The following is a 21,751-nucleotide window of genomic DNA, read 5'->3' on the forward strand; positions in this document are numbered from 1 at the left end:
CTGCTTTCTGTTGTTCCAACTAAATAAGAAATAATGGGCAGAAGATTCAGAGGCATTGATCTCAATTGGAAGAATATATAGTATATTTAAAAATGATTTTTAGCTTAAAAAAAAGCAGTAAAATTTCTTACCACCAAAAGCTGGATGATCAAGCAAAGATGATATAAAAGGAATTTTCCTAAGATGTATATATTACTTACAAATAATATGGCCTAGAGCCTTAATTTGAAAGTTTTAATGCATAGATGGATCACCTAGGACCTTGTTAAAATGCAGCTTCTGCTTAGTGCTTCTAGGGGAAGACCTAAGATTCTTTCTGCATGATATTTATGCTGCTGGCCCAGGGACCAAATTTAAAAAGCACTTTTGAGGGTTTAGAGTATATTTTTATCAAATAATTTCCTCCAGAGTAATAGATAAGCTTTTTCTTTTTTTTTTTACCCTTTATAAAGTTTTCATTTTTTCAATTACAGTTGACATTCAATATTATATTTTATTAGTCTCAGGTATATAACATAATGGTTAGACATTTATATAAGTTAAAAAGTGGTCTCCCCACATATAAGCTTTTTCAATTAACAGATGAAGAAAACAAATGGCAATAAATTCATATGTTAACGAGAAGTACATTTTTAAGTTTTAAAATACCTATATAATTTCATATAATTAAAACCAAAATTATATAGTAAAATTAACTTACTGTGGCTGGTAAAGGAAGAGATCAATTATATTATCACGCCCTTTGGGGTGGTTGAAGAAAACAAACAGGGACCAGTGAATAAGCCATGTTCGCTGCTGAAGAGACTGGAGGGGAGAACTCACAGACTAAAGGGTTAAAAAATGTACACATAGAAAATATTAATATATGAGAACAAGGTAAGGTAACAAACACTGCTCATCTCAGAATTTTAGTTAAAAACAGAATCTTCAAAGGCATGCACTAGGGTCATTCTGATCAAAGTCTAATCCCCTGGACCTCTACTCTGCGCGATCAACATTTCCCAATTTCCTTGTTTTCAGACAGTCAGTAAGGTCTACTATACCATTTGTACAAACTATAAATTAAACTCATTTCAGAAAACATTTTAAAAGCAAGAAATGAACTACACATTCCAAAATAAGTTTTATTAGACATTACAGTTGAAAACTGTCATCCTCTGATAGGACTTTCTATAGTAGGGGACAGTAACAGCATTGTGACAGTTGCACTGATACAGATAAAAAAGAACTTAAAGAGCAAATCCTACAGGGAAGGGCGAGAAGGGCAAAGAGAGTGTAATGGGGGACAGGTGGTTGGAGGGTGAGGGCGTTATACTGAGTAGGACACTTGAATCCATGTAAACACAAATTAAAATTAAAAAACAACAACACACACACACACAAAAAACCAATTCTATGCCAACAACTTTGAAAACCTAAATGAAATGAAATATTTATTTCAAAGACATAATCTGCTAAAACACAAGAAATAATATGAATAGGTCTGGAACTATTAAAGAAATTGAATTAATAAAAAAATAATAAAGCTGAATTATTTTCTGAGACAAACGAAATTCAGTAAAACTAGTCAACCCATGAACACACTATGATTTTTATGTCATATCAAATAAAGATTAATCTAAACATTTTAGTTTAGTTTCTCTTCTTTGTATCTTTTTCTAAGTAGACATAGTTTTCCTTATCAGATAGTGTAGAGAAAGAACACATAGAAATTCCAGAGAATCCCCCTAAAAATGTTTAACTTACATTATTATCTATGGTCTCTTTTAACCGCGTAAGGTCTTCCATGGCTGCATCCCAATTCTGCATTAAAATTTCAGAGGCCAGTTTTCCCCAGAGTGAGCTCAAAGCATTTCTATCTGTTGCTGGAACCTGTTTAAGATATCATAATTAATTATACCCAATATAACCACCTAGCCTACTAAAAGACTGGTGGTTCTCAACCAAAAACTCCAAGTATTTAAGCCTTTACTAAATCACACTGCTTAAAATTATTCAAACAGCTTTCATTTAACTTAATATCCTAAAAACAGTCAAGTCTTTAATATTTAGCCTAGATCAGAAAATAAAGAATAACTTAAAACTAGGATACAGCACCAGTGTATTTGTGTAAGCCATTTCAGATAATTTATACACAACTGATCACATTTAGGTACTTAAAACTTTAGAAACGATTACATTCAGAGGCAATTTGCTGCTAAAATCACTGGAGTGAAGAAGTGGAAAATCAAGATTTGGGTGTAACTTACAATTTTGAGAAATTATTTCCAGACCAAAAGAATTCCATGACACAAATGAAAGGGGTTATGGAGAGATAAAATAAAGGTCCACTGATAAGTAACAATTATTATCAAAGGAGTATGTACTGAGCAATAAATGTTTGCTTTCTCATATTATTCCAAAAAAGCCCTAGAAGGTAAATAATATTTTACCTCCGTTTTACAGAGGAGGAACTGATGTATGGACTGTATAATTAGCCCAAAATTATACTTCAAATCATGAAAGCTATAAATTTGATACTGCAGCCTTAACCTACAAAGGAGGACCAAGGCCTAACTTACTTCTCGCCACTGATGGAAGAAGGTCACACAGCCATAACACCTATAAAGACTGTGCTAAATAACAAAAACGAGTACAGGACACTCGAAAGGGCAAGACGACTGGACAGAAGGACTGCACTGATCAGCCTTGCTGAAGCAGCAGAAGGAAGTGAGGGTACTGGAGGAAGAGTACATTTCTATGCCCCAAGTTAAAATTTTCAATTTATTTTTTCACTGAAACACTTACACGGTAGTGTAATTATAAAATAGTATTAGTATAATATAATTACATGTTAAATAAAACTGTATGAGCAGGACTGGATATCCAACCACCGATATTTCCAGCTCTACCCCTTAGTAAAAGAGCTGAGCCATCTGAACTTGAGCTTCCTCATCTATAAAACGGGGAGAGTAATAGCACCCACCTCAGCTGCTGTACAAGCTAACTACATAATACCCATACGGGGATTACAACATCATTTGATAGATAATAAAAACCCTGGAAATGGATTATCTAGTGACAGTGAGATAGAAAGAGATCAGAATACCATGAAGTGACAGCAGTATGTAATTCAGACTGCTTATACTAAGGTTCTTCCTTTGACAGCAGTGACTAACTCAAATGTCATGAACAGTATTTAGCAAATTCTAAGAGCATACAAATAACAGACTTAATTTGTAAATTAAATTTGGGTACATATCCATGAAACCACTGGTTCTTATTTTATGAATATTCATGACAATTTTATTTATAATAGACAAAAACAAAATAATCCAAATATTCATCAAAAGCTGAATATATAATCAAATTGTAGCACATTCACAGAATAGAATACTACTCAGCAATAAAAGAAACAAACTCCTGATACAAGAACATGAATGAATCTCAAATATCTACTTGTCCAAATAAGCCAGGCACAAGCTTACATGTATCGTTCTACCTATATGAAACTCTAGCACAGGCAAAGCTAATATAAGGAATAAGAGCAGAGCACTGGATAAACGGAGACAAGGCAGGACACAGGGATCACAAAGGCACAGGGGTCTTTCTGAGGTAAAAGAGCTATTCTTGATCTTGACTTGATCGTAGTTGCATGGGTTTATGCATTTGTCAAAACTCACTGGAATTAAAAACTTAATTTATAAATATCCATAAAATCATTGTTCAGGTTATAAAGAATAAAATACTTGATCTTTACAAACATTAAATTATTATACTCAGAAACCTGAGTATTAAAATATTTTATTGAATCTAAGATACCATCAACTTTAAGAACAATTATTTTATGTTTATTAAATCCAAACCACAATCAATTCAAGACATACTCCAATTTCAAAATGTGATAAGCTATATATGTATCTAAAAATCAGTATGAAATAGACAACTTTTATACTGAAATTATCAAACTGGGTAAATCAGATCCAAAACTTTGGTCAATATCCTTAAGCTTCCAAAAGTCAGCATTATTCAAGCTCTGTGAGTCAAGGAAATGTAACTTGAATCAAATGGCATACACTTAACAGTCGATAAATTTTCACTTCTGAGTGAAAAATAAAAAAAAAACCTACAAAAGAAATGATCACTAATAGTCCTAGTTTCTTAAAATCACTTTTATTTCAAATAGCTGCTAGATGAAGGGAGGGGATATATTTTGGAACCAGACCAAAGGCCACAATGAGGGCAGATTTTAACAAAATAATTAAATTACAGTGTTAAAAACTTTTAAAACAAATGTTAAAAAATTTCTAAGAAATCTGCTTCACTATGTCATTTCAAATTAATGCATTTCTTAGACTATAAATCAAAGAAATTCACCTATTAATAGGGTACAACGAAACATTCCTTGATGTATTCTAAAAGCCACCAAATCTTTTTAAAATAAAGGTAGATTCTAGGGTCACACAGCTTTAATTTATACAACACTGACCTACAATAGGTCACTTGGAGAGTCAAATTCTAATCTCAGATCATAGTTACAATGGTTCTTTCATAGCTTATGTTTCCCTAACCATAGATTTAAAAGAATAACCAATCACCAGAAAAGAATTTAGAAATGAAAAAAAGGCTATTGCCAAAAAAAAAGTAAGTATAATATGGATGGTATTCATCCCAAATCCAAACATGACTTACTTTTTATCTTTGCTAGTAATACAATTTTGAACAAATAAATAGAGATTTTACAGAAGTACCTATCACAATCAAAAGAAAAAGTATTAAAACTTAGTTTTGTTAGCGTCTATCAACATGCTAAAAGGTGATAACCAAGTTGCATCTACCTTAAATGTTTTGTGGCACAAGATGAGTCAAAAATTTAAAAATGAATTGCATATAATTTCTAAGCTCTATCTAATGACTGTATGTTGACTGCTCTTAATGCAAAATACTAATTTTGTGTTCAGATCATGGTAATCAACCACTTAACCACATGTCATCTGAGTTCCGCACAAGATATGTTAGGCAATGTAAAAGCTTAAAACTAACTCAGGATTTTTTTAAGATTGGGAACTAATTTGTATCTTCATATTTAAAAAACAAACAAACATAAAAACTACCTAAACCTTTAAGTATATACCTATCACAGAGAGAAATTTTTGGACTTAATTATAAAACTATACTACATAAATATACTACTATTAAAACTAGAATTCGTTACATGTTAGCATAATAGCTTTTTGTAGCAGCGCAGCAAGTTTTTTAATCCCCAAAAGGTTCACGCATACTACTCTGGCTCAAGTCCATGTCATTACAGTTGGCTCTTCATACTAACCTGCTTTCAAGGGTGGATATGCTAGAAGAGTTTCAATATCTGGATTTCCAGCAGTTACCTTAAGTTTCCATGTCTTAGCAAAATGGCACATTCACTCACTGCCCAGCAACAATAAATTTACTGTGCGAGAACTCGAACATGACACTAAATCTTCATTCTCAAAATTCACTCCCAGCATTAACAAATGATATGAATAACCAGCTCTTTTCATGTACCTGTAATCATATCAGGCTTCTGATTTTACAATCCTGGTTTAAGCTGTTTACATTTCCAAAGTAATCAACTTTTGCTCTCCTAAATCCTTCATAATATTCAAAGTAAAAGTGATGGAATTTTCTGATAAGTCACTACAAGTTTAGCATCACTGATTACCTTCAATGCACTTGCAAGCTTACCACAGCTACTCTGTAAATTAAAAATTTGCTTACAAATGGAAGCAAGAGAAAAATATTCTTATTTTAAATCACTCTTGGAAATAAACTGAAAAATCTTTATTTCTTTAGAGAAAGGTACTTAAAAAAGATTGCTAAGAATTTCTCTAAGTGTAGAAATATGTGAATTAAAACTCCAATCCCAACCCCCCAATAAAGAAAATTCAATTTCCAAGAAAACAACCAAAATAGCAGCTACAAGCCTTTTCTTTATGGCATGTGGGCTAAAAGAAAAAAGGCACTAGCCAACAGACAAAAAGGAACAAACTCTTCCAAGGTTAAAAGACATAAGTCCCTGTCTTAAGAAATCATTTCCCAATTTCTAGCATTAACTAGGAAAATCAGACATTTAAGTATTTTCTCATTAATTCAAAGTGAGTAACAAATTAGTATTTCTCAAATGAGAGGTTAGTTAAAACCAGGGCATTTTGACAACTCTAACAGGCATTTATGAATACAATTACCTAAAGAGATGGCAGAGTGAGAAAAAAAATCTGTCAATTTGAAGGTGTAATTTTTTCTTTAGCCTCACACAATTCTTCTTCCCTAACAAAAGCACTGAATCTAGGAACTTGTCAAACAGACAAATTAATATATCAAACAGGGCAAGTTGTGATCAGAAATTTGCTCTAAACACGTAGTACCATTTAAATTAATCTACTCCCTGCATAATGAAAAACCATTGAGCTTTATATTCTAATAGCTGATTACAAAAATAAATTTAAAAAGTTGTTCAAGCATAAAATCTTTTCAATTATTTCCACAGTTGTTTAGAACAAGTTTAAGGATACATATAGCATTAAAAATTAAATTTTGGTTTCATTAACCAGTATAATGGCTAATGAACTAAATTATACAGGAATAACTGATTTATTCAATAAATATTTATTAAGCACTGACAATGTGTCACTCACTGTGCTGTATAGTAATACTGTAACTAATACACTCATAACAGAATTCTGCTAATGCTAAAATACAATTACACATAAAGTAACAAATCAGTGGTTCCCACTTTTGGGAATTTCAAGGACAAGTTCATTTTCCCTCCAAATTTTGAGGCTCCAATACTTTTGTTGTTGTTGGGGAAAGCTTTTTTTTCTTTTACCAATGACTGTTGAAAATTTAACAAACCAACCCAAATCTATAGACACGTTTTGAGAATCCAAGGAAAGCCTGCAAAAGAGAGAAAAAAGAAAAACATTTACTTACCAGTACTCTAAAGAAGTAAAGATATTCTGCTGCTCCAGAGTAATTCCCACATTCATACTGGAATTTTGCATACCTGTAGAGTGTATCTAAATATTCTTGCCTAAACTGAAAAATAAACAAAAAAACCTGAAGTTTTATTTTTTAATTTTAAGTTTTAAAAATTTACTCCTTTAAATTTAAGCACTCAGAAGTCAATTCTTTCAAAGAATCTTAAAAGTTGCCATCAAAAATAAATACCATGATCAGAGAACCACATAACCCTTAAAACATAAATTAGGAATTGGTGAATTTGTTAAACATTTATAGTTCTGGCCTCAAAGAATTATGAATTGTAATGAGACCTATTTTGTTACAATTGATACAAACTTGAATTGCTGCTGCAGGTTTAATGTGTGAGTCTTTTAGCTGGTGATTGAGCTTAGACAACTACCAAATACAGGCATTTTGTAAGGTTTTGTGACTCTGCACAATATGTACAGTAAACTGTTCTCTGTAAACACTGGCCCAAAAACTCATGCCAAATTTTAGAGCCGAGGCAAGCAAAAGTGAAGAAAGCTAAGAGGGCTCAGGACTAGATCATTAGCAAATCCACTAGACATTCTACATGGAAACCACAAAAATGACTGGCACAGTGGTCAGCACGCTTCCTGTTACTATATTTATTAAATGAGAGATAAAGCTTGAATGCAGTTTCAGGAGTGATTGCATACAAAGCCTCAGGCTTTGCGTTGACACAAGGGAAAAGCAATAGAGATGGCTAGAAAAGCCTGAAACATTCCTTTATTTGTTAATTTAGGGATTTATGAAGGCCTTGATAATGTTAGAGCTACTCTATTTCACAAGGCAGCCAAAGTACTAGTTAATTTTATTACTCAAGACATTGCTATTTTAAATTTAGTTCTCTCTTTGCTAACTTGTTAATCCATCAGAAATATAAAACACTGATTATTCTGGAAAAATACCGGTAAAATCCAAAGTTTGAAGAATTTGTTACTTAAAGTATATTATTTTCCTATCTTCAACAATTTCTAAAATCTATAGTTTCAAAAACATACTAGTTATTATTAATAAGTAAATCTGGAAATTATATTCTTATTGAGCCAGGAACCTATCTATACAGCTCTAATCTTTTATTACCCTTATACTTGACAACAATAAAAATTTTAAAGACGCCACTTACACCATGCTTGTCTGCCAGGTAGTCAAACAGCATCCGACCATCCCTTACCAATAAAAAACAAAAATCATTGCATTTTATAGTTCACGAAAAAAAGCATATCCAATTTCTAACTACCCACATAAAGCCACATATTTAAATATCTTAATACCTAAACACCAGAAGTAAAATAAGACTTCCAGAATAAAACAAACAGAATATTACACGTTTTGAACAAGGAATATAAACTCAAGGAGAATCGCAAACTTTAAAAATGATTTCAGAATTTTGCAGTCCTAATTGAAAATCATGTCTTCTTATTCACTACATTTAAGGTAACATTTTTTGATAATAAAACCAGAACATTCTATTTTTATAGTGAGGTGAATAGCCTACTTACCGGTAGGTGGTAACCTATTGAAACCGATACATATGGCCCCAGACTTAAGATGGTTTGACTTCTGAATTTTCAGCTTCGCATTGGGGTGAAAACAGTATGCACTTCAAATTTTGAATTTTGATCTTTTCCTGGCCTGGCAATATGTGGTGTGATAACTCTTGTCACAATGCTGGGGAGCAGCAGTAAGCCACAGCCCCTGGTCAGCCATGTGATCACAGGATAAACTGACATTCTAAGGTATATTTACTGTGTTAGATAATTTTGCACAAAGGTAGGCTAATGAAAATGCTGAGAATGATTAACATAAGCTATGCTATGCTATGATGTTGGGTAGGTTAAGTGTATTAAATGCCATTTTTGACTTTCAACTTACCATGGGTTTATCAGGACATAACCCCACTGTAAATCTGTATTTGCTCTTTTGAGGAAACATTTCTGTTAATATATTCTTATAGAACAAAGAGTGAAATCTATCTATTATATAAACTAGCAGGAATTAATCTTATATATAGTCTTAGTCCTCCTCTCTACTTATTATTTTTCACAAGGACTGTGATTTAGCAAATGTACAAGGTTAATAAATCATGCTTAACTTATATGTATGCTACACATCTTAATGGTTATCCATACCAGTGTCAAATAACCCAATCTAGCTTTGCATAATTTGGTATGTTAGCAGAATGATAAAATGGTGACAAAGACACCAAGGAAAAGTCATAGATGAGTACAACTGTTTACCTTGTAGGTATTTTTAAAAATATAAGCATTTTTTAATGCTTCTTGCAAGAAGGTATGCTATGGCTTGTCTGTCAGGAGCATAATTTTACTTGAAGATTTAATGAGGGGTGGATATCTTATCACTAAAATTAACGTGGGCATATAATAATAAAAATATGAAATGTGCACGAAATTTCAACATGAAAAAGATATCAAAACACTTAACACTTGCTGCGATCATAGAGAATAACTGCATTACACTCCTCACACCCTTCCCTGCTCTCTACACTTGCTGTGATCAGAGAATAACTGCATTACACTCCTACACCCCTCCCTGCTCTCTACACTTGCTGCGATCATAGAGAATAACTGCATTACACTCCTACACCCCTCCCTGCTCTCTACACTTGCTGCGATCATAGAGAATAACTGCATTACACTCCTACACCCCTCCCTGCTCTCTACACTTGCTGCGATCATAGAGAATAACTGCATTACACTCCTACACCCCTCCCTGCTCTCTACACTTGCTGCGATCATAGAGAATAACTGCATTACACTCCTACACCTCTCCCTGCTCTCTACATTTGCTGCGATCATAGAGAATAACTGCATTACACTCCTACACCCCTCCCCGCTCTCTGGCTGACAGTGTGTTTCTGGGAAACTTTGAAAGCACAACACTGTTATGGTCAATGAAATTTAAAAATCTAGAGTTGGCAGGGAGAGTTTATTACTTTCAAAAGAGCTGAAATGTTTAAGTCAGTTACACGTTTTTAACGCACAATGCTCTCCTTTCCTTCACCTGCAATTTAGTGTCTATTAAGCCACAAAGAATTCTCTCTTTCTAATATCTGGTGAACAAATTCGTATTCACCTTATTCATATCTTATTCCCATTACTTTCCAGTGTTTAGTGACTAGACTAAATTTGGAATTTAAATTCTAAATTTTCTGTTGTACCCTAACTTCTGTATTATTTCAGCTGTCCTTTTGTGGTCACTTACATGTGACTTGAAGGTCCAAAATTACTCACTGTAAGTATATACAAGTAATTTGGTATTATATATATATATATATGTATAGATACATACATAGTTATATATAAATAGACATACTATACATGATAGTTTTATAAGATATAGCTATCTCTGCATATGTGTATATACACACACACACATATATATGTAGTAAAATATGGTGTGGAATAGTAGGATACATTACAACATGGTGTAACAATAGTATATTTGCTGCTTTACTAAATATCTGGTAACACTTTCCCAAATCACAAGTAAAATTCAGAGTCAACCTCTCTAAAATTAGGCTTGATCACAAATCATTAACAACTAAAGGTAAAACCAGGCAAAATTTTCCTCAATTCCTCAAGTGAAAATATTGATAGCTAAGATTTACCACAACAGTTAATACCTGATTTAGATTTTATTTTTTAAACATTTCTAATAACTTAAAGGACTTTAATAAGTCATACATACTAAGTCAGAGTACAGCAACAAGCTTTCCTTGGAAACCAACCAATAAGTCTATTTCTAGCGAAGGAGAATTTAGAAATAAAATAACCTTTTCAGCTCCAGGCTGCCTCCTTGGGCTGGGCATCAGATGGGAAGGATAGGGAGAATGTAGCAAACTGATAAAGCCAGCTCAGGTTTTCCTTAGGCTAGCAACCCATGTGCTCGAGGTACTGCCCAGGCCCAGCCTTTCTCAACTGCAGGACTGCTGATATTACGGGTTGCATCATTCTCTTTCGGGGGATGAGATACAGTCTGATGTACTGCAGGACACTTAACAGTATCCCTGGCTACTCCTTGCTAAGTGCTATAACCCCTCCTGTTATGAAAACCAAAACTGTCTCCAGACATTGCCAGATGTCCACAGGAGGGGATAAGGAGAAAGAACTGATGCAACATATTCAAATTTAGGTACATGGTAAAGAAGTTCTAAAAAATATTTTGTATTAATATTTATTATTAAGGACTTTCTGGTCCCTACACAATAAGAATAAATGAAAAACAATACATTAAGAAATCAATTAAAGATTAAATGAACATTTGTATTATTCCAGAAAAGAGAATTTCTAATTCCACTTAAGGAGAGGTTACCTGGTTGACTGCATTTGCCTTGTAGTTTCTGGATCCTCAAACATCTTCACAATTGGTTCTGTTTCTGCCTGAAGCTGTTTCAGTTGAGCAACAACTGTGGTTCTTTTTTCTCTCAAAGCTAATTAAAAATGCAAAGGAGTGCTATAATGTTAAACCAGACTGCTCTGCAGGAGGATGTCTCTGGAAATTTTTCATTTCATTTAAACTGAACATATATGTGTTTACCCTAATAGATTAATATGCCAGTAACCACCAACTCAGTAACTTCTCCAAATCCAATCCAAGGTCTGCTTTCTAGCGCTGTAAAGGCACATTAAGGAAGAGGGAATCCTCCTCCTACTCTTAAGGGAACCTGGAGAATATACAGATACAGCCTGGGAGGGGGAGGGAAGGTGGGAGGTGAGTCAAGGGAACAACAATCTATTTCTACATTTCAGAGACTTCACTTCCATGTTTTCCTATTTGTTAGCACTGAATTCTCTCAGGTGAATATATTATCCCAGAGTTTCTGAACAGAGTTTGAGAAGAGTTTACACATTATTACTAGGTTTTCAAACAAGTTTAACGGAATTTAAATCCAGTCAGTAATCTTTTTGCTATAAATGTAATTCTGTAATCTCTCAAACCCATTTCTACAGTTTCTTTTTACTTCATCAGGGGGACTCAGAGGAAACTCACACATAACCTTCTCTGCTAGCATGTTTTAAAGTTTAATTAAGAAATAGTTTACTTTTCCCCCACAAACTAAAATTTAAAGAGCAAATGTTACTGCAGGGGACTATAGTAAGTCAAAAGGTGAGTATACTTAATGTAACAATTCTGCATTTTATATATATTACCAAGTAGACACTAGAACAGTGTTTCTTACACACAGAAGGGCATCTGTGATCAAATTTTGAGAAATGTCAATTTAAACAAAGTAAATTGTATTTCCCTACTGAAAGAGTTCTTATATTCTTTCAAAATACTATGTGCATAAAAGAAATGATTTTGGAAAACACTGGACCAATAGATCTCCAATCTGGGTGCTGGGCCGTAGCCAATAGTTTCTGATTAAGTAGATCTGGAGTACAGCAGGAGAATTTGCATTTCTAACACACTCTCCCAGGTAAGCTGATGATGCTGGTCCTGGGGACTACTTTAGAAGACCACGACTATAACCAGATGCTTCAAGATGAAAAGTAAATCTAAGGCACACAAGATGCTAACTGAAAAAGTTAGCAAATCAAAAGACTACAACTTTCTCAGATAATTCTAAAGTAACAATCTGATTCACAAGTACACCTTTAATGATACGATAAACTAAATACTATGAACTAAATGTATTTGATGACCATGTTTTTAAATAGTTTCACACCTTTTATGGTGAGAAAATAATATGCTTTAGAAGACCTATATATAACCTTAGTATTACCTTTAACCCCAAAAAACTTTTAAATAATTATTAAGACTTTTGGCTAAAGCTCTTTTGTAACTCACAAAATTTTAATTCACACATTCTCAATTCAAAAGACAAGCTTCAGTTCTAATGATAAAACTTACCATGAGGAATATCATCAGAATAAAGGTTTTTGTATACATCCATAGCAAAGTCTACCATGTTGGTATCACTAAGAAGATCCAATTTTCCTTGTAATAATTCTTTTTCATTATATATCTGCAAGAGAAAATTACTTTCTAATAAATACACTGGAGTTCCTCCAAATAAAATAATTAATGCTAAGATTAGTTTACCTGCAAATATACTTCCTGAAACACTATTTTTAAATAAAATACTACATACTATTAATTCACCCTCTCGTAAGAAGGCAAGCAATCAACCTACAGAAATATAAGAATATTCTGCTTACCTAATAATTTAAAAATGAAGGCAACTGCACACAGCAGAGCCATTCTCACCTGGTTTTGATTACCTTATTTTCTGTATGTCCCTACAAGCCACCTTTTATCCTTTCTAGAACAAGACTGCCTAAATAAACAAGCATACCAACTCAACTGGTAAGCACATATAGTTCTCTCCTCTCCACATCCAGGTAATTAGAAATCAACTCTTTAAATTCACTTACCATTTTAGTATCTCGACATCCACACGATGCCTACCCCTGTCCACTTAAGATAGTCTCTCCTTTACTCCAACATATTTTTTCACTACTTACAATCCTTTATAATGCTTCCCCATCCATACCACTGAAACAGAATTAGCATCCAGTCTCTAAGTCAACCATTTTATATCAGGTTTTTGCTTTACAAAGAATTTAAGAAATATAATTTAGCCCATAGTACAGGAACCAAATAAGCAAACTCTTATAAACATGAAGTGTATAAGCAATATTTAGGGATTCTATACAACAGTATTCAGGGAGAAAGAAAGCAATCAAAATAATTGTTTAATCATACAGTCATCCACATAAGGCTTCAGCAAAAGGTTTTTATACTAGTAATTTAATTTTGCCGGGGGGGGGGGGGGCGGGGGGAGAATGCAGACAGATTCCACATTTCACACCGTGAAAAGATGAAGGTGGCCAAAAGGTATAGCCATGAGATCAAAACTCAATCTTCCGGCTTTGGCCCATTGGCCCAGCAGAGCATCAGCGCCCCGGGTATGAATGTCCCAGGTTTGATTTCCAGTCAGAGCACACAAGAGAATAGACCATCTGCTTCTCTCTCCTTCCCCCAACTCTTTCTCTTCCTCTTCCCCTCCTGCAGCCAGTGGTTCAATTGGTTTGAGCACTGACCAGCCATTGAGGATAGCTAGGTTGGTCTGAGTGCATCAGCTTCAGGCGCTAAAAATAGCTCAGTTGATTTCAGCATCTGCCCAGACCAGAGTTGCCAGGTGGATCCTGGTTAGGGCACATGTGGGAGTCCATCTCACTACACCTCCTACCTCTCTCACACACACACAAACCCTCAATCTTCCAAACCACATAAAAAAACCCTCTCACAAAACAGTAAGAGAAACAAAACAATTGAAAATGACTAAAAGATTAACAGGCACTTCACAAACATTTAACCAAATGGCTAACAATATCGGTGTTGGTGTAGATACAGACTAATAAACATTTATTCTGATGGCAGTTGTACAACCACTTTGGAAAGCTATTTTCATCTCTTGAAGTTAAACATACACTTTGAGCCAGCAATTCTGCTCCTAGGTACTAGAAATGACATCTCCAATAATGTTCATAGCAGCACTATTTTTAACAACCAGGTCTATCAACAGTAGTTTGAATAAACTATGACATACACACAAAATGGATTAACATTCAGCATTGAAAATCAACAAACTACTGCCATTCTAAAACTTGGATGATCTTCACAAACAATGTTGAATGAAAAAAGTCATGTCCTGGCCGGATAGTAGTAGCTCAGATGGTTAGAATGTCATCCCAGAAAGCCAAAGATGCGGGTTTGATCCCAGATCAGGGCACATACCAGAATCAATGAACCAATGAATGCATAAATAAGTGAAACAACAAATCAATGTCTCTGTCTCTTTCCCTTCCCCCCTCTTTAAAAATCAATAATAATAATGTCATACAAAGCAGCACATGCTCATGACTGCTTAATTCCACTTATATATAATCAAACCCAAGCAAAACTATTCCAGAATCAGATTTGTGCTTACTTTTGGGAAGTGTGAGTAATAATTAATAGTCAGAATAAAGGTTTTTAGAATACGTGTAATGTTTATTTACTGATCTGGATTGTTCTCACTCTGAAAAAAAGCATTTATATTTGTGTACTTCTCTGCATGAATGTTATACATGATAAAAAAATATACTTTAAAAATTGAAGCTTTCCCCTGGCTGGTTTGCTCAGTGGTAGAGCACTGGCCAGGCATGTGGAGATCCTGGGTTCCATTCCCCGTAGGGGCACACAGGAGAAGCATCCAGCTGCTTCTCTCTGCCTCCCCTTGCCCCCTCTTCCCCTCCCTCAGCCATGGCGTGGTTGTTCAAGGGAGCTGGCCCCCAGTGCTGAGGATGGCTCTGTGGAGCCTCCAGCTCTGGTGCTTAAAAAAAAAATAGCTCAGTTGCCAAGCAACGGGCCTCAGATGGGCAGGGAATTGCCCTGAAGGGGCTTGCCAGGTGGGTCCCAGTTGAGGGCATGCAGGAGTCTGTCTCCCCTTCTCTCACTTAAAAAATGGAAGCTTCCTTTCTGTCTGTCTTATAGAAACTTCAATCTTAGGTGAAAACATCCTTTTCCTAACATGCCACCTCTCCTCACCACCCATTAATAGCTTTTAATTTCTATTTTCTCTCTCAGCTGCAGATTCAAAGTATTACTACTCTGCCATCAGACATTACTAGCATCTTTATATAACCTTCTCTATAAATTTTGCCTCATAAACTCATTTATTCTGTAAAGGGCAGATAGTAGATATTTCAGACTTTGTGAACTGAAAAAAAATCAAAGGATACTATATATAAATACTGTAAGAAAGAAAGAAATTTTCCCAATTCTTTTTTGAAATAAAAATATAATTAATAATAATAATGACAACGGAGTGAAATTTTTGTATATAATATAGATTTACCAAGGAGAAGAATGGAATTCTTTTCCAGACAGGAATGATTTCACTTAATTGGGGTACAAAGTTAGTGTCCCATAACTGAAAAATGTGTAAGTTCATTTGTTAAAAGTGATTTTTAGCTTACAGACCATACAAAACAGAGGGTTGTATATGGTTCACAGGCTAGTTTCCCAACCTCAGGTCTAGAAACCTCTTAAAAATAGCTCCTACTTTTTGTCAGATTAAAAACCTTTGGTGGCTACAACTTCCAGAGGGGCTTATATGCCTGGTGTGGGAGCTACGGGGCCCAGAGACCATTCCTGAAGCAGTGGGTGCACCAAACAGCGCTGGTTTTGAGAACCACATTGCCATTTCTTCACCCAGGACCAGATCTACCAAGTAGAATATGCTTTTAAGGCTATTAACCAGGGTGGTCGCACATCAGTAGCTGTCAAGGGGAAAGACTGTGCAGCAATTGTCACACAAAAAAAGTACCTGACAAATTACTAGATTCCAGAACAGTGACTCACTTATTCACAATAACCGAAAACACTGGCTGTGTGATGCACAGGAGTAACAGCTGACAGCAGATTCTGGGTACAAAAGGCACAGTCCAAGGCAGCTAATTGGAAATACAAGTATGGCTATAAATTCCTGTCGTCATGCTGTATACAAGAATTGCTGATATTTCTTAGGCCTGCACACAGAATGCTGAAAGGAGGCCTCTCAGTTGTCTGATATCAATTGTTAGAGATGAAGAGCGAGGCCCGAAGGTGTAAAAGTGTGATCTTGCCGGATACTACTAAGGGTTTAAAGCCACTGCAACAGAAGTTAAACACACCAAGTCAACCAGCTTTCTTGGAAAAAAAATAAAGAAGAAATTTGATATGACAGCTGAACAGACAGTGGAAACTGCGATTACATGCCTGCCTATTGTTCTATCAAAAGATTTCAAACCTTCAGAAGTAGAAGTTGGAGTAGTTACAGTTGAAAATCCTAAATTCAGGATTCTTCCAGAAGCAGAGATTGACATCTTGTTGCTCTAGGAGAATGAGGCTAAACATTTTAGTTTACCAAATCCTGACATCACTTGCCTTGTGTTTGCCAACAATAAACCAACATTATGGAGGCCCCTGGATTGCAAAAGGAATCTCTCCCACTTCTGCCACTGAAGGAGGTTAGCACTCTATATAAATAAAAATAGTACTATTGGGGAAAAAACTAATAAAAATATTTTTTTGACATCTCTTCCTGCTATCATCTTCCACAAATCCTAAATTGATAGTGATAATTCTTTAAAAACCCAAGCCTTAAAATTCCTTTATCCTGCAAATTATAACTTTCATCCAGTACCTTATCTCTAAGACTTCCAACTTAAATTCATCTCTGTTCTATCAGCCCAGGGGTTGGGAACCTTTCTGGCTGAGAGAGCCATGAACACCCTATATTTTAAAATGTAATTTCTTGAGAGCCATAATGACCCGTGTACATTATGCATTATCCAATAAAAATTTGGTGTTGTCTCGAGGACAGCTGTGATTGGCTCCAGCCACTCACACCATGAACATGAAATGAATGGATTGTAATACATGAGAATGTTTTATATTTTTAACGGGTTTTTTTTTTTTAATTAAAGATTTGTCTGCGAGCCATCAAAAGAGCCACATCTGGCTCACGAGCCACAGGTTCCCGACCCCTGTATCAGACCATTAATGTTTCATTATCCTCAGCACACCTTCTACATTACTTTATCATTTTTGGCTCTTTCAACGATTTTCTCTTTAGCAGTATCAGGAGGCCATCCATTTTCTCCAAAAAAAACTCATTGTCAATCTCTAGCTCTAGAAAAAAGTCATCTACTTTCTATGTTCTGGCTAAGGATGACAATGACTATAAAATGTTTCAAAACTAGGCAATGTATTATCAATCACGTTTGTACTTCCTGTTGGTCAGAAATTCTTTTCATTAATCTCTTAATGGTATTCATCTATAAAACAACCTCCAAACATTTTTACACTACTCCAATAGCCTTCCACTGCTCCCCTCACTCTGAGAAGGACCACCATTAGCTCTATAAACATATCATTTCCAATCTCAGTTGGACTCTCCACACTTACCAATCCTTGTATTTGTGTTTGGTCTGTTTCCTCAGTCACCATTTTCAATATTTACCTTACTCCTTAACTCCCCCCAATTTGTCTCTCTCCCCTACTGTATAGGACAAGCTAAACCTCCGAACGGAAAACATTTAGGAATACGGACTTACCCTGTCCCACAAGGAGAAGTGCTTTATATACTGCTCTAAAAATTAGAGGAGATATTTCAAAATGAATAGGAAGCAATAAAAAAAAGCATTTAATATTTTTATTAAACGAGAACATCAGAAAAGCAAACAAGTCAAAGAAAGTAGTTCGATTATGCAAATGAGATACAAACCAACTTTTACTTCATTGGTGAAAATGCACTATACAAAAGGCTGAAAGTACTGGAGTATCTGCACATTCCCTGATTTCCTAATTTTTGTGAGCAGTATGTAGTATGTCATGCCATTTTTCTAACCCCATGAGATTAGCAGTAGTACCAATACTTTACACATGAAAAAATAGTTAAGATGAAAAATAAACTGTTTAAGGGCACAGAGGTATTAAGTGACAGCCAGGATACTAATCCAAGTAGGAGGACTGAGCCAAAAATCCTAAATACTATCTGGCCTTCCGCTTCACATAAGAATAAATAACAAGACACAAATATGGATTCACTTACTCATTTATTAAATAAGTATTAAAAACCTTTATTCCAGGTCCTGGCCAGTTGGCTCCTGGTGGAGTATCAGCCTGGCGTGTGAAGTTCCAGGTTGGATTCCCAGTCAGGGCACACAGGAGAAGCGACCATCTGTTTCTCCACCTCTCCTCCTTCTCTCCCCCTCCCACTATGGCATGATTAGGGAGAGTTGCCTCCCCAACCCCAGGATGGCTCCCTGGCCTTGCCTCAGGTGCTAAAAATAGCTTGGTTGCCAAATAACAGAGCAACCCAGTAGATGGGCAGAGCATCCCCCCTTGGGCACTTCCCCAGTGGCTCAATCCAGGTCAGGGAGCATGTGAGAGTCTTGTCTCTCTGCCTCCCCTGCTCTCACTTAATTAAAAATAAATAAAATAACAAGCATACCCTACTTTATGTACTGAGAACACAGTAAAGAACAAAGTAAAGTTCCTGCTCTCATGGAGCTTATATTCTCAAATACCTCAAACTGCCCCATGTATCATACTCACTGACCCTCCTAACTACCTAACCTTCAAAACTCAAAGCCTCCTTTTCTCAAGGCCCTTTTTGTCCACTGACCAGAATCTCATTTTTTTAAGTGTGAGGAGGGAAGATAGTGAGACAGATTCCCGCTTGCACCCCAACCAGGATCCACCCCCCACACACACACACACACACATATCCATGTCAGGGGCCGGTGCTGACTGCGGGAGGGCAATAGGAAGAGAAGCGGAGAGAAAGGGGGAAAGAAGCAGATGGTCACTTCTCTGTGTGCCCTGATGGGGAATCCAAACTGGGACATCCATACCCTGCCCCACGCTCTGTCCACTGAGTCAAGCCAGAGCTGAATCTCCTATTTAGACAGCACTCTGCCAGGACTTCTTGAACACATTGCTTTTTGCCTTATACTTATAGACCTTTAGCTCCTCTAAAGAACAGGTAAGATTTTAGTGATGAGATGCCTGGATTTTACCTTGGATTTATCACATTTCCACAATAGCGCTATACTTAGTAATTGATAACTAAATACTCCAGCAACTGTCTTCTTCTAGGGTGCATTATGGCCATCTCACCAACACTCTCTCCAAGGAGGGATGTACTGGACAGTTATTGTCCCTTGATTCTCAGCTGCCACTTACAGTTTTTGTTTTGCCCTATGAAATAATAATTGACATATTTTTCCCTTTTCTCTGTCTTGAAAAACTAAGGTATAAAGAACACATTATAAAAAGTATGAAGGTTACCAGCATTTCTACAAGTGGCTGGCAAAGAATATCAAAATATGGTTATCTCTTTATTCCTTTAGCAGTGAATTAACCTTACTTATGCAGAAAAGAAAATAGAGGGCCGGTTCAGCTCTAAAATATAAGTGTGAGTACATCCTATATGAAGAAAAACCAAGGCAAAATATATCCTTTCAAAATAAGGAGTTAGAAACAGACATTCTTGAACGTTTTGAAAATAAGCTTGGTATTCCCTAACATCAATAACTTTAGAGTTGTCTATGTGTTGGAAAATAGGAGCCTACACATTTGAGGATTGTACCTGTCTAATAAACCATATACTGGAAGCCTTGAAAAGTTATCAGAACAAAGTAATATTTGTAGGGCTCTTCTGTCTTATTGCTGTTGAAACACACATGTATTTATAAATCTCGAGCTCCCTAAGTAGACATATGTTGTGATCTGCTTCCGGAAACAGAATTCGTTTCTCTTTCTGGCCTAGATTCTAATCCCCTCGTCACAGCAATATACCTTACAATTATTCAGATGCATCGACTTCCCAATAAACTCGAAGAATTACCTGAGCTCAGTATTTCAAAACGTTTAGGACCAAGACTTTTTCAAAACCATGGTACCAGAAGCGCGTAATACTTATTCAATGTATCTTGAGCAGCAAAATCAACGTCAACCGCCCATTCAAATCACTAGTAGTCTAAGGATGTGTAACTGGAAACAACGCTTAAGTTAACGGGGTGTGGGTCCGGCTGTGTCCGGTGGGTGCGGTGCCCGACCCCATCCGACAGAACATGCTCCGCTTGTAGAGGCGGCGACCTTCGTCGAGACTAGAGAAACTCAATGCAAAGGATTCACAACTTCACGGCAATTTAAGTGCTGGAGAGTTCGTTAAGTGTAAGGACCCGGCAAGGCAAGCACCCCCTTCCCACGGTTCCCGAAATCAATGTAAAAGCCTCTAACGCTCGCATTCGCTTTCAGAATCGGTCGGAGGGGAAGCGGAGGCGGCAGCGACTCCCACTTCCGCCGGGAACTGTCGCGACCACCCCGGCCCCGGCCCCGGCCCCGCCGGCCGCCTTCTGCCCTGCACTTCCCCTGGTCGCCTCGCCCCTCCGCAGGGCCCGTGCCGCGGGACCGACCAACTCCGAGACGCCCAACTAGCAGCAGGTCCCTACTGCCGGCCGAACCCAGCTCGCGGCCGCCCCGCACGTGTGTCAGCCAGACAGGCCTTGGGCCGCCGCCCTGCGGCCTCACCCCGCATCTCACACGCTCCTACCACCTGCCCGCACGGAGACGCCCGCTCACCTCCTTTACGGAGAGAAACTCAAGCAACGGAAAGACAAGATGCCGATCCAAAAAGTGCGCGATGCGAGTAGTCAAGTCGTACTCCGCCATCTTGCCAAGAAAAGGAGAGTCTTTGCTCACTAAAACTTTATTGGTAGATCGGACAAACGAACACAAGCTTTGCCCCTCCCACCTCAAACTTTATTGGTAGATCTGACAAACGAACACACAGCTTTACCCCTCCCACCTCTCCGCCCCGTAATGCGCGTGCGTAGTTTACGGGGTTAACCCCCGAGAAAGGGATGAGATTCAGTCCACAGCGCTCGAAGAACAACGACGCATGCGCGGGTCTATTTCTTACTCTGGGCTACTCTTGTGATAAGACGGAACCGTGGGCGTGTTTTTTCTGCTCCGTAGTCTGTCTGTGTCCCGCGATCCATTTAAATATTGAAGACTCAGACTTGAGTACTGAGGCAATGTAAATTGCATTGTGATGCAGCAGAGGAGAAAATAATAAGGCTCCTGCTCTCCAGAAAGTTACACGCAGGAGGAATATGAGCTTTTCTTCGGCATATAGTAATCGTTTTATAAGCGTTTAAGTTGTTTCTAGATAGAGAACAAATAA

At 36.6% G+C, this 21,751-nt stretch overlaps 1 protein-coding gene and 1 pseudogene across 1 annotated transcript in view; one reads left to right on the top strand and one right to left on the bottom strand.

The window, feature by feature from the left end:
* Positions 1-21,267, bottom strand: part of EIF3E (eukaryotic translation initiation factor 3 subunit E) — a 52,455-nt gene extending 31,188 nt beyond the window's left edge. Inside the window, exons 1-7 of the mRNA XM_066379353.1 lie at positions 21,148-21,267; positions 12,880-12,994; positions 11,338-11,455; positions 8,129-8,171; positions 6,949-7,053; positions 1,747-1,872; positions 701-825 (exon numbers count right to left, since the gene is read on the bottom strand). Coding sequence (XP_066235450.1) covers positions 701-825; positions 1,747-1,872; positions 6,949-7,053; positions 8,129-8,171; positions 11,338-11,455; positions 12,880-12,994; positions 21,148-21,237 — 722 coding nt within the window. The 5' untranslated portion in view covers positions 21,238-21,267. The remainder of the gene's footprint in view (positions 1-700; positions 826-1,746; positions 1,873-6,948; positions 7,054-8,128; positions 8,172-11,337; positions 11,456-12,879; positions 12,995-21,147) is intronic.
* LOC136398099 (proteasome subunit alpha type-6 pseudogene) lies at positions 13,850-16,893 on the top strand (annotated as a pseudogene).
* Positions 21,268-21,751: the final 484 nt, after the last annotated feature.

The sequence above is a fragment of the Saccopteryx leptura genome, chromosome 3 (genome assembly GCF_036850995.1).
Source record: "Saccopteryx leptura isolate mSacLep1 chromosome 3, mSacLep1_pri_phased_curated, whole genome shotgun sequence".
Lineage (NCBI taxonomy): Eukaryota > Metazoa > Chordata > Mammalia > Chiroptera > Emballonuridae > Saccopteryx > Saccopteryx leptura.